Here is a 12613-nt window from a genome sequence, read left to right as displayed (position 1 = left end):
AACTAGACTATCGAGGTTGCCCGGTAGCTAGAGGCAGTTCATAGGACTCAAACTGCCTCTAGCTCTTTTAACCAAATTTATATACCCTCTTGGATGAGAAAGTTTTCAGAATTCAGACATTTTTATGTCCTTCCTCACATATACACAAACACTTTGATCTACCTCTTTAGCACCGAGTATGCCGTCTCTTAAAGCTTCTTAAAACATATAACATCTAATTCATACAGGCGCACCAGAGTCGCGCTGAGCCAAATACATAAAGATTGACTCTAGGTCGACCCAAATAAATTTTGGTTTCAGACGGGCGAACTTAACATAACATTTACATTGGCTCATGACAAGATCAAGGTCTACTGGAACCAAGGTGCTCCAGAGTCGTTACAAACGACTGCAACAGGTGATTTTTCGACTTGTAGCTTTTTCACTTGTCAAACTTGTTATGTACTTGATTCAGAATTTTCTGGTTTCGGCGCGACTCTGGAGTGCCTGTCTGAAATGGGTTTTAATGCCAAAGGTGGATTCTCATTATTTCATAATAGACCCTAGTTTCAGATATTTTTACTCTGCAATGCCTCTCATCCGTCCTTCATTCTATTTGTGGACTAAAAAACAAGCTATGAATAGAATAATACAGCAGGGACCAATTTCACAGAGCTACAAAATCACATTTCAAGTATTGTTAGTTAAACAATTCTGCCAAATCCCCCCCCCCCCCTCCAACAAAGGGTTCCCTTGCAACCTTGAGAGTAATTGGGATTAGGGTATTTTATTTTTTAAACTTGGGGCAAAATTACTTTTTCCTTTCTGACAACAAATATCAGGGTTTTGTAAATTGTATTGTATGGGTGCAGCCTTCCATGCACAACACCTCTATGCACTTTTAAAAAAAACTAGTTCAATCACAACTGGTTTACTCTGTAATATTCTAATGATTCATGTGAATACCAAATACTGAGTGATAACTTGAATTTGTTTGTACTCGCTGAGAATACTATTCTGCAATAAAAATCTTTGTATATTGGTATAATTCGAACATGGTGTTTCAAATGTGTTTTTAATTTATTTACCTTTCGGATATTAAAGACTCTGGACACTATTGGTAATTGTCAAAGACTAGCCTTCACAGTTGGTGTATCTCAACATATGCATAAAATAACAGACCTGTGAAAATTTGAGCTCAATCGGTCATCGAAATTGCGAGATAATAATGAAAGAAAAAAACACCCTTGTCACACGAAGTTGTGTGCGTTTAGATGGTTGATTTCGAGACCTCAAGTTCTAAATCTGAGGTCTCGAAATCAAATTCGCGGAAAATAAATTACTCGAAAACTATGGCACTTCAGAGGGAGCCGTTTGTCACAATGTTTTATACCAACAACCTCTCCCCATTACTCGTCACCAAGAAAGGTTTTATGCTAATAAATATTTTGAGTAATTACCAATAGTGTCCACTGCCTTTAAAGCTATATGGCATTGAGAGGATCCAAGGTAGATTTCAATTTCCTGATTTTGAAATTGAAAGAATTATTTGGGCTCGAATGACACGAAACATCACAAGGAATGAGCTATTAAAGTAGAAAGATTATCATGCAGGCATATAACTTTCCTCTATTTTATGAGAGGGGTCCAAGAGTTTAATTCCAAGTCGGGGAGAAAATAAAATAAATGTCACTAGTGATATTATACAAAAACCGACTCCCAAAAATCATATAAAAGAAGAAAAAAATGTGGGAGAAAAGTGACAAAAACCAACAAAACAGAACTTTCAAAGTTTTTACAAAGTATCCTGTGTACAGTATGTTTCTTGACATCCAAAGGATTGTAGTTTGAAAGATGAATCCATATTTGTAGCAGGAATTTCCTTCATCATGCATTGGGTAGCAAAAGAGGTCCGTCCACCAGTAGTGTGGTTCAGCTCACCTCGTGTCCATCACTTCACCTGTTTTTTTTTCACTGATCCCCTTCAGGTATGGGTTGTACTGCTCAGGGATGCTTTGGAATAAGATGATTTTATTGCGGATTTGTTTCGGTGTGTCTTGATAGTAGTTTCTGGCATCTCTCGCCATTGCCTGGGAGGGAAAAACAAACAAATAAATACCAAAATAGTAACGCTGGCCTGGAATTACATGGAGGCCACGGGGGTCATGGTCTTCGTTGCCCTTGTCTTGGCCTTGGTGCCCCATCAGAAGTTTCCCATAGATTTCTAATGGAAGTGCCCACAAAATGAAAACGACCTTGCCTTCTCCAAGATATTAATAATAATAGTATAATAATATTGAAGTCTTATATAGTGCATGTATCTACCTAACAATAGTTTTGTGAAGCGATTAATTCTGAGACCCAATTATGTAGCACCTTATAATGGGTTTATAAGGTGCTACGGGGCATTCAGCAGCCACAGGCATGAACACTGGGGCAAACCCCTTTTTTTATTTATAAGTGCACTGGGTTCCTTTAAATGCATTACACAACACATGGGACCAATGGCTTTACGTCCCATCCTAAGGACGAAGCCCTGGTTAAGTGTCATGGCTGGGGATTCGAACCCACACTCTGCTGATCAGGAACACCAGAGTTTGAATTCGGTGCTCTTAACGGCTCAACCACGACACTTCCACAATGAAACTCCAGACCTGGTAAAGTCTGTCGGTCGTTTCCAACAGTGATGTTTGAATCTTTGCATGGTGTGGAAAAAGAAGTAACTTGGTAGACTGGGAGGTACAGCTAAGTGTAAATATCTTTTGGGAGGGCAGAGCCAGTGTACATGTACATAGTCTTGGTCATTCAGCAATATCGTGGTTGAGCCGTTAAAATTTTTTTTTTATTTATTTATTTATTGATATCCAACAGCGGAAAGCCGCCACTTACAGGAATCGTTAAAAACTATGTAAAAATATAAATTTAAATATGAATATAAATACAACAATATATAACATTAAAAATTAAACATTGATAAAAACATTATTATAAGTAGACAAAAATAGTACACCGAAACCCACATCAAACAGACCAGGGAATACCAACAAGTACACAAACACACATCGGACATTAAAACAAACAAACAAACAAACAAACAAACAAACAAACAAACAAAAATAGAAACAACACAAACACCAACAACAACTTAAACACAAACACACCAACAAACACCCCAACGAACAAACAAACACAATAAAAACACTCAGATTTACAAAGCAATTTGATGAAGTTACAACTGACCAGCAGCTGCACATGAGATGTTCACAGTTAAATATTAAATAAAAAATATTATTTAGCAAATTTAATTAGCTGTCTGCGAAAACAGTTTAATGTTTTAGCCCCAAACACATCGCATGATTCATGAAGCTGGTTGTATGAAGACGAAACTCTGGAAACAAACCCTTTTTTGGTAACATCAACTCGGCTCATGGGAACATGCATGATGTGCTTGGAAGCTGATCTAGTACGACGTTCTGGAACATGAAAACTGAAAGGATTAGCAGTGGTTAAATTATACTTACTGTGGATATGTTTGTAGAGGAACAAGCAATCGTTAACTGTTCTCCTCTGGGCAAGAGTTGGTAAGCTAAATAATTTACACATTTCCAAATAAGTAACATCACCTTGATTGTTGTTGTGAAGAACTTTGTACATAAAAAACAAGTAACGCCTTTGTAGTCTTTCTAGTCGGTCAGATTGTGATTGAGAAATTGAGTTAAAAACAAGAGTACAATACTCCAGTCGAGGTCTAATAAGAGAACAATACAAGGTTCGAAGTACACTTCTTGCAGTAATGATACTTGGCGCTTTGTATCCTTTGGCAAAAGGCGCGTTATAAATACCGTTATAATTATTAGTTAGACCACCAAGCAAGCTAGGGTGAATCCTATGTGTCAGTTAAAGAAATATTCATAAATACCTATAACAGTTTCGCTATTCCTATTGGCTGAGAGCACGTCACGTGGGGGTGTTTAAACCTTTGATAATGCCCAGTAAAAAGTGCTGAAGCATGGGCGTGACACCCAAGCTTGCACCTGTGCTTATAAGACAGTTTCTTCATTCCTGTTGGTCGAGAGCAACGGCTGGGACAGTTGTGCCACATCACGCGATACGTGCGACGCCCACAGCATTCCCTTATAAGAAGTTGTTTGCCCGAGGGCGGGGGAGGGCCTTACCATTTTATAGCTGGAGGGGTGTTGTGTTGAAAGAAATTATTGAACAATTATAATTTTTTCATTTATTTTACTTTTTGACCAAAAGGTGTTGATTTTTTTGGACCGAAAAGGAATTTATGAATGGGAATCAAAGTGTGTTGAATCGGTTTTTAACTAGTGGTTTAAACCTGCCGTAGCCTGGTTCTTGATAATTTACCTCGACTTCGTCTCGGTAAAATTATCAAGAACCAGGCCTCAGCGGGTTGAAATCACTAGTTGAAAACCTCTACACCACACATTGATTCCCTTATTTAAGTTGGTTTACAAATACCTTGTAATCTTCACCGTATGTTTCCATCATGTGAACACAGTAACGAAGGAGTGGTTGTGATATCCGTATACCTCGACCAGGTGGTACGTTGGCCATATCCTCAAGGGCTACAAAGAAAGACAACAAAGTTATTTCCATTTATAATAATAATGCTGGCAATGCAACAAAAATGCTACTAAATCGTTTTTTATTTTTTTGTAGTTCATAATCCTAGAGATTTAAGGCAATGAACACTATTGGTATTTACTCAAAATAACTATTATCTTAAAACTTTTATTGATTAAGAGTAATGGGGAGAGGTTGATAGTATAAAACATTGTGAGAAACAGCTCCCTCTGTTCTTTGACAATTACCAATAGTGTCCAGGGTCTTTAAATGGGTGTTTGTTAAAAGTGGTGTTTGTTAAAAGTGTGGATACTTTTGCAGCTTTGTATTTCACTACAATACCTGAGAGCAAAGTATACCTTTGGTTTTCGGAACTCTATAAATGTAGATGAATCTAATGTGTGAAAACTTCATTTCAAAAGGGAGTCATGTATTTTGAGATATCGCCAACAATCTGGAGGGAATATGATCACTTCCATGCATGAAGAATAATCCCTAATAGGAGTTCACAATAATGATTCTCAGATTCCAAAGTTTGGGGCATAAAAATGGATACCCTATAAGGCTTTCTACTGTAGTGATCTACCCTAAACCAACCGCAAAGCGCGAGCTAATTACTAAGCGCGAGCGTGTGCGCGGAAAGCTTGGGCGGTATCACGATATTATCGAATATCGCGATATTAATTTGGAAACGATTTCGATATCGGATCGATTTGGCTTTAATCGAAATATCGATATATCGCGATATCGATTAAATATCGCAATATCACAATGTGTTTCCTAGCTGAGACATCTTGCACCCCATACGTTTGGAGTAAAACCAGAAGAATAGGTCATTAGAACACCTCTCTTATGCTATGACTGTCTCTTCTACAACTTTCATTTGGAGTTTGAACACTGATGATGTCAAATGTAATTAATCGCGATTATATCGAATATCGCGATATATTGTCAACGATATATCGTGAATAAAATAAATCGATATCGCCCAAGCTTAGTGCGCGGTTGGTTTGGAATTAAGAAAATTGTGATTTAGAAGATAATTAATAACAAGGATTGTTAAAAGTAAAGGAATGTAAGAAGAAAAGGTAGTTTTGAGCTAGACTGAAGAACAGGAGAGTTCGAGCAGAGAACTCTTAATGAAATCGTTTATCGTGACCACAACTTACTTTCGAGTTCAACTTGTGTCATTTGTTTGTTCTGTGGTGAACTTTAATTTAAATTAACGTCAACTTCAAGCCCTCCCGATTAACTTACTACTACTCCGCACGTACGTGAGGAAGAAGGACCCAAACCCAACCAAGAATATTACACTATATTACTTTGAAATGGAAGGTTGCCAAAATGGCTTTATATTATCGAAAGCTGCTGTAGGCTTTTAACCAAAAGTTGTTATTGCCATTAAATTAAAGAGTGATTACCAAATAGAAACCTTCCCGTTAAAGCAGATCTTTAAAAAAATCACACTGTTGCAAGATTTGTAATAATACACTGTTAAAGGCAGTGGACACTATTGGTAATTACTTAAAATATTTAGCATAAAACTTTTCTTGGGGACGAGTATTGGGGAGAGGTTGATGGTATAAAACATTGTGAGAAACGGCTCCCTCTGAAGTGCCATAGTTTTCGAGAAAGAAGTAATTTTCCACGAATTTGATTTCGAGACCTCAGGTTTAGAACTTGAGGTCTCGAAATCAACCATCTAAATGCACACAACTTTGTGTGACAAGGCTTTTTCTTTTATTTTATCTCGCAAGTTCGATGACCGATTGAGCTCAAATTTTCACAGGTTTGTTATTTTATGCACATGTTGAGATACACCAACTGTGAAGGCTAGTCTTTGACAATTACAAATAGTGTCCACTGTCTTTTAGGTCTCTTGTTTACGTCAACTTTGGTCGTTGCTTTAATGAGTGAAGGAAATAGACACTACATCTACATCTATGCCGGTACTTGTCAATGCTTTTCAGCAACTTAGCCATATGTTTGAATACACACAAGACTTTCACAGTCTATAGATCGATTGCAATACGCGTCATCGACCGCCGGCTTTGATGTATTTTACAGGTGAGAAGTGCACGAGAGTCACGCACAGTGTGACACTCGTGCACCATTCACGTGTAAAATACATCAAAGATGGCGGTCAATGAGGCGTATTTCAATCCATCTTATTAGGACCTATTACAATATTTAAATTCTACAAACACACTTACCATGTAAAACAAAGAGCTTTGCTGGGTCTTTTGGTGCAATGTCGGTCATCTTGGATATGTCTAGTGCCTTGTGCTTCATGAATGCATCCTACAAATACCATAGGAGAGACAATTATGGATTACATGTTATCTACATTGTAACTTCATTATCAATAAAATGAATGGATCAAATTTCTGTTGCAAAAATTTTGACTGGCCTTTCGTAAACTAACCAAGCAAATGGGTTACTTTACCATTTTAAGTCCAGTGTGAATAGCCTAGGAAGGTTCCTCCCCCCCCCCCTGGTAACTTCCCGGCTTCAACTGGGCAGATTAACCAACCCGCAGAGCCAATAAGTCCAGTGCGAACAAGATCTGGGTAAAAGCCTCCCCCTTTAAACAGCCACATCCGGTCCCCAAACCTAGCTGCCATGATATGTGATCGTCGACCTGTCACCTGACGATCACGTGGCATGGCGTCCTGGTTGTACCTGTACATGTCTTTTAAGTTTGTCGTTAAGAGTTTTCCAGTTGTGTTGATGAGTTTACCCATGTCTTTCAAGTGTGGATGCTGGTAAGGTTCACCCATTGAAATGTTGACCACGGTCTCGGTAAAACAGTCTAATATGAACACAGCTAAAAACTTCATGGAGGCATTGAAAGCAAGGCTCAAAGAGCAGGACAGTTCTTTTCAGAAAAGAGAAGTCTCCCGAACCTCCGATTGTCTACTCCGCGGCAGTAGAATAAAGCACGACAGTTCCCTAAGAACAAATCTACCTGGCAAGTAGATACACACATGGTGTTACCGCAAACCAAATATACATTGATACCTCACCATGCAATGCCTCAAATCCTATAGTCTCAAAGAGCTTTAAAAAAAAAAGCGCTTTAAAATAATAGGCGCTTTAACTTTAATAATGTTTGCATCAACAATAAAGAATGCTTGACTCAGCTCTAAGCCATAACCAAATATGCCCATAAAATGGCGTTCATTGTAGGCTAATTCCAACCATAATCTTACCCTAGCTTTGGGTATTGGTATTGTCTTGTTGGGGTCCATTGACAAACCAAAATCAGCCAGGTTTTTCTCCATACTCTTTCTAGGATCCCATGCTTCCTTTATTGGCTTACTGAAAAGATACGACATCAAAACAATGATGGTTAATCGTTTAAATGGTGAAAATAATTTAATAAATTACAAAAGCAACTTAGAAATTCATAATAATAATAATAATAATACACGGTTTTTATATAGCGCTTTTTCACGGGGTGTTTTAAAGCGCTTCCGACATTATTACCCCTGGCCACTGGGCCTTTAATTTAATAATCATTCCTTAAACCATCTAAGCTCCCTGGGGAGTATACAGCCTATTCGACAATTATATGCGCTACATGGGCTAAACCAATCACAAGAACCATCTCTGCCCTCACAGGTACCCATTTACCCCTGGGTGGAGAGAAGCAATTTTAGTTAAGTGTCTTGCTCAGGGACACAAGTGTCATGACCAGGATTCGAACCCACACTCTGCTGAACAGAAGCATCAGAGCTTGAGTTCGGTGCTCTTATCCACTCGGCCACGACACCCCACAAGTGATGACAGGCACTTTAGAGCATGACTTCCAGCATGTGGGGATAGCAGTACAGTTTGGTGTGTGGTGGAAAAACTGTAATTGCCCGTCATGAGAGTGAGATTAAAAGAATGGTGGATTGTGGGTCACAAAAAAAAACAATTACAATGTATACACGTGTAGATTGAAGCCCGGTTCATACTTCCTTTGAAAGCGATACAAACTTTAACGACACAAATCCGCAACAATAATTTGCACCAATCAAAGGTGATTTTTTCGTCCTTATTTTCCCGAAAATATGTAGTCAGTCATGTTTTAATTTCATTCCCAATATCGTATGGTGATTGGGTATCCTTTTAAAAGGGCCGGGTATTTGATTTGTATAAGTGTTGAAATTTGGGCGATGGTGGTGCTTTCCCATTAAAAAACGGAAAAGTTTCCGTATGGCGCCACCACTTTTTTCATTCGATATGAAATAAAATAGTATCTAATTTTGTTTACCTCAATGAGATATCCCTTTTGTAAAAATGAATAAAAAAGTGGTTGCCCCATACGGAAAGTTATCTGAACTCAAACCTTGTCTATTTAAATACATGGAATAACGCCTAACGGTGCTTTGAAACTTGTTACGCTTGGGTCTTCGACCCATGCTAGAGCGTTAGAATTATTGTAACTAACTAAATGTTCATCATAATAATGCATCATGCTGTTGTCATCCGACTCTCGAATCCTTTTCATTCAATGAATGTTTCATTCCAATCACCAAGGTCAAAAATAAAATGTCACTGACTCAATCAATCAAAGTCAATTCAAACTCAAACAAACTCAAATTAATAAAAGGGAAAGGGATTTTATTTTTAGTAAAAGCTAATAATAATAGTAAAAAACAAATAAATAATTTATATTTTTTTTATTTACCAAGTAATTGTTGGCATCTTCTTAGCCTTCTTCCACATGCGACGCCTGTTAACACTGTATCTAAACTTCTTTCCTTTCGCCATTGTCCTGATATTATTCGCTAAAAAGCGAGACAAAACTGTAAATAATCAATCCCACGTCAAAGCACGTGCGACTTCAGATTCTGAATTTTAATTGCGGTACCCAGACTCGTTTTAACACAAAACGCAAATCGTCTGGTTCCCGACTACTTTTAGTCTTGAACTTTGACCTCATTGTGAAATTCAGCAATCAAGATGGCTGCCTCCACAGAAGAAGTTACGAAACGGCCCGGTAAAAAACTTTATGGTGACAATTTTCACCATTATACAAGTTCTTCGTCGGTATCCAACATTGGGGAAATGCCGATAGAGCTTGCAGACTGGGAGCCGATAAATCCCATCGGTTTCAGGGAGAAATTCAAGAAGAAAGCCCTGGAGAATCCGTTCGTTCCGATCGGTAGGTGATCGTTTTGTGCACATTGAATAGGGGTCAACAAACTTTGAATGATTGTTACATCACTTTTTGTGTTTTGGTTTGGATGGATGAAATTAAGGGTTTAAGTTCATTTTTACCATACGACCAACATAAGTAATTGTTAAAGAACAGTATCAGCACTGATCAGCTGATGATTGATGGCAATCCCACATGAATCCCATCCATGATTCGGGTAATTTCCATGATTCGATTCATTCATGATGCCTGGAGTGGATGTGTGCGATAATTCTGAAGTGAACTGAAGTCATTTGGGTAAAAAAGTCCCCATTCTCCCGCCACCACTTTTCATTCCCATTTGGAGCAGGCTAATCTTTTTAACTAAAATGAGAAATTCCTCTTTTTTTCTTCTTCTTTTTTACTGGTTATTTATGGCAAGATACTGAAAGTTTCCCATAATAAATGCCTGTATCCTGCCTCCATTTTTCAAAATAAGTGAGAGAGTGGTGGCAGGATACACATTCCCTACACATACTTGGTGACAAAGCTTAAAAGTTATTGCTAATTTTCTTGGGCTTGTTTCTTTTTCTCTTACTACAGGTGTCTTTGCTACAACATGCGCACTCACCATGGGACTTTACAGCTTCCGTAAGGGTCAAACACAGAGATCACAATTGATGATGCGGTTCCGTGTCGCAGCTCAAGCCTTCACCATCGGGGCTGTACTAGTCGGCGTTGCTATACAATCTAGGAAGACAGATAAACCGGATACCTAGAAACAATAAAGTGCAATAAGAACTAATCCAGTTTCCTTGGATGACCCTTCACCGATGTCGTGCATAGATGTTGCCGAGCATCGAGGATGTTGTTATCCTTCAAGATCACGTTTGAATCCGGTGAATTTGTGGTGAAAATGCATTTGCTTCACCTGCACTTTTGATAGAGCAACTGGATTTTCCCTCGCTCAAGGGCACTTCAAATGAGGGAATTTTAAGTTCCCATCCCATCCAAACTGATGGTATCCTGTGTGAATAAATGTTTAGACTCGAGTCAAAATGACAATCGAGTTATTGAATATGATCAGCAAAGACTGTTGAACTATAAATTGACAACAATAGCACTATCGAAACAAACCAAATCAACAAATAAACAAACACCTCAACAAACAAACATATATTTCTGATGTAGATAACGCCAGCATGTTACTTTGCCTGAAAACATTCTGCTGCAAAGAAAAAACTCACAGATTGCTTTAATGGGTTGAGTGAATGAAGTATGCGCATAGCTAAGTTAATCTTGTGAAGTAAAGTTTTCTTTGCAAGATTCATATATACCTGATTTATTTTTGTTTATAATATCAAACTTGTTATGTCAGACTGAATATTTTGTTTAATAGAACTAAAGCTCTGCATCATTCTTGAATTATGTTTCTGTTGATCAGTTTGGTAGGACTGCAGTAGCTTTTTCTTATAGGTTTAACGGCAGTGGACACTGTTGGTAATTACTCAAAATAATTATTAAGCATAAAATCTCACTTCTCAAAAACACTACCACCTTTTGAATTGAAATTTTCACAGGCTACTTACTGAGTAATTTGTTATTGCCATTAATTTTCAGAGTCATTACCAATCGTATACACAGACCCTTCAACATTAAGGGGGAGGAGCCATTGCTATTTTTTGTGTGTTTGTAATTTGAGTTTGAATAATAAATTTTAAAATGTTTTAAGTTTTATAGAGAAAGATGCATTGCTGAACACTCTACTACAATAAGGCTTTGTCTGGATGACCAGTCTTATGCACTTGACTCGTACAAATGAGTGCAATGGTACTGTTGGTGTATCACATTTAGGTAACTTTTTGTAAGGCTTATGGGGGTGTACCTGTTGAAACTTGGGACTTAAACAAAAGGGTCTTTGGTGATTTGACACAGTGGGGGTGTCCTCGCGGTGGTAATCAATAAATTTTGAAAAAAAGAAGTGGGAGAACAAACGGATGTCCTTGAGTAACTACTGTAGGTCGTAGGTCGAATGTGTTTGTTGGGGGCTGGGGGGTGCTTGCTTGCTTACTCGCTCCGGAATACTTGAAAACTTAAAAGGGTCATCAAATTTTTGTCCTCTTGGGTGTTTTCGGTTTCCAGAAGAAGAACAAAACAGATGAACAGATGTGTAGATGCAAGACTGCTAATTTGTAGCAAATGTTAATTTATAAAATATATACATGTACATGTTTGAGTGAACGGTCTACATCGCAGAAGACCCATAAATAAACTAAATTATACATTTTAAACAAACTGGCTGATTGTGCTATGGTTCTTTTTCGCATCAGTACAGGTATTTACCCCCCACCCCCGACCACCCCCACCAGTTAAAATATCAAGGGCTATCCAAGGGCCTCTCCAAGCCCTCATTATTTTTGCCTTCAAGGTACATATGTTGGGCTCTGTTCAATCATTTATAAGCTGGCACCATGTACATGTAATGGTTTACGATGTGCTGTGTCGCAATATGCAGCCAACCAAACTAGAAAATGTAGGGGGGGGGGGAGCGCCATACACCTCTTTAAATGTACTGGGTTCTTTTTACACACAGGACCTATAGCTTTACATCCCATAAGAAAATATGAAGCAATTTGTGTTTTGCTTAAAGGCAGTGGCCACTATTGGCAATTACTCAAAATAATTATTAGCACAAAACCTTACTTGGTAACGAGTAGTGGGGCGAGGTTGATGGTATAAAACATTGTGAGAAAGGGCTCCCTCTGAACTGACGTATTTTTTGAGATCGAAGTAATTCGGCTTTAGAATTTGAGGTCTCGAAATCAAGCATATGAAAGCGCACAACTCCGTATGGCAAGGGTGTTTTTTCTTTCATTATTATCTCCCAACTTTGATGACCGATTGAGCTCAAATTTT

The 12613-nt window shown here is 38.2% G+C and overlaps 2 protein-coding genes across 2 annotated transcripts; one reads left to right on the top strand and one right to left on the bottom strand.

Annotated features, from left to right (window-relative positions):
* Positions 1-1391: 1391 nt before the first annotated feature.
* Positions 1392-9421, bottom strand: LOC117294926 (nucleolar protein 16-like). The gene is made up of 5 exons (XM_033777475.1): positions 9248-9421; positions 7782-7890; positions 6783-6870; positions 4465-4571; positions 1392-2069 (listed from the first exon to the last, which is right to left on the bottom strand). The coding sequence occupies exons 1-5, from the start codon at positions 9328-9330 to the stop codon at positions 1917-1919; spliced, it is 540 nt and encodes a 179-aa protein (XP_033633366.1). The 5' UTR covers positions 9331-9421; the 3' UTR covers positions 1392-1916.
* A 72-nt stretch (positions 9422-9493) lies between these two features.
* On the top strand, positions 9494-11251 carry LOC117294927 (HIG1 domain family member 2A, mitochondrial-like). The gene is made up of 2 exons (XM_033777476.1): positions 9494-9724; positions 10301-11251. Exons 1-2 carry the CDS (start codon positions 9523-9525, stop codon positions 10474-10476), a joined length of 378 nt encoding a protein of 125 aa, XP_033633367.1. The 5' UTR covers positions 9494-9522; the 3' UTR covers positions 10477-11251.
* Positions 11252-12613: the final 1362 nt, after the last annotated feature.

This window comes from Asterias rubens, chromosome 9, assembly GCF_902459465.1.
Source record: "Asterias rubens chromosome 9, eAstRub1.3, whole genome shotgun sequence".
Lineage (NCBI taxonomy): Eukaryota > Metazoa > Echinodermata > Asteroidea > Forcipulatida > Asteriidae > Asterias > Asterias rubens.
This window is presented reverse-complemented; position numbering and strand designations above follow the sequence as displayed.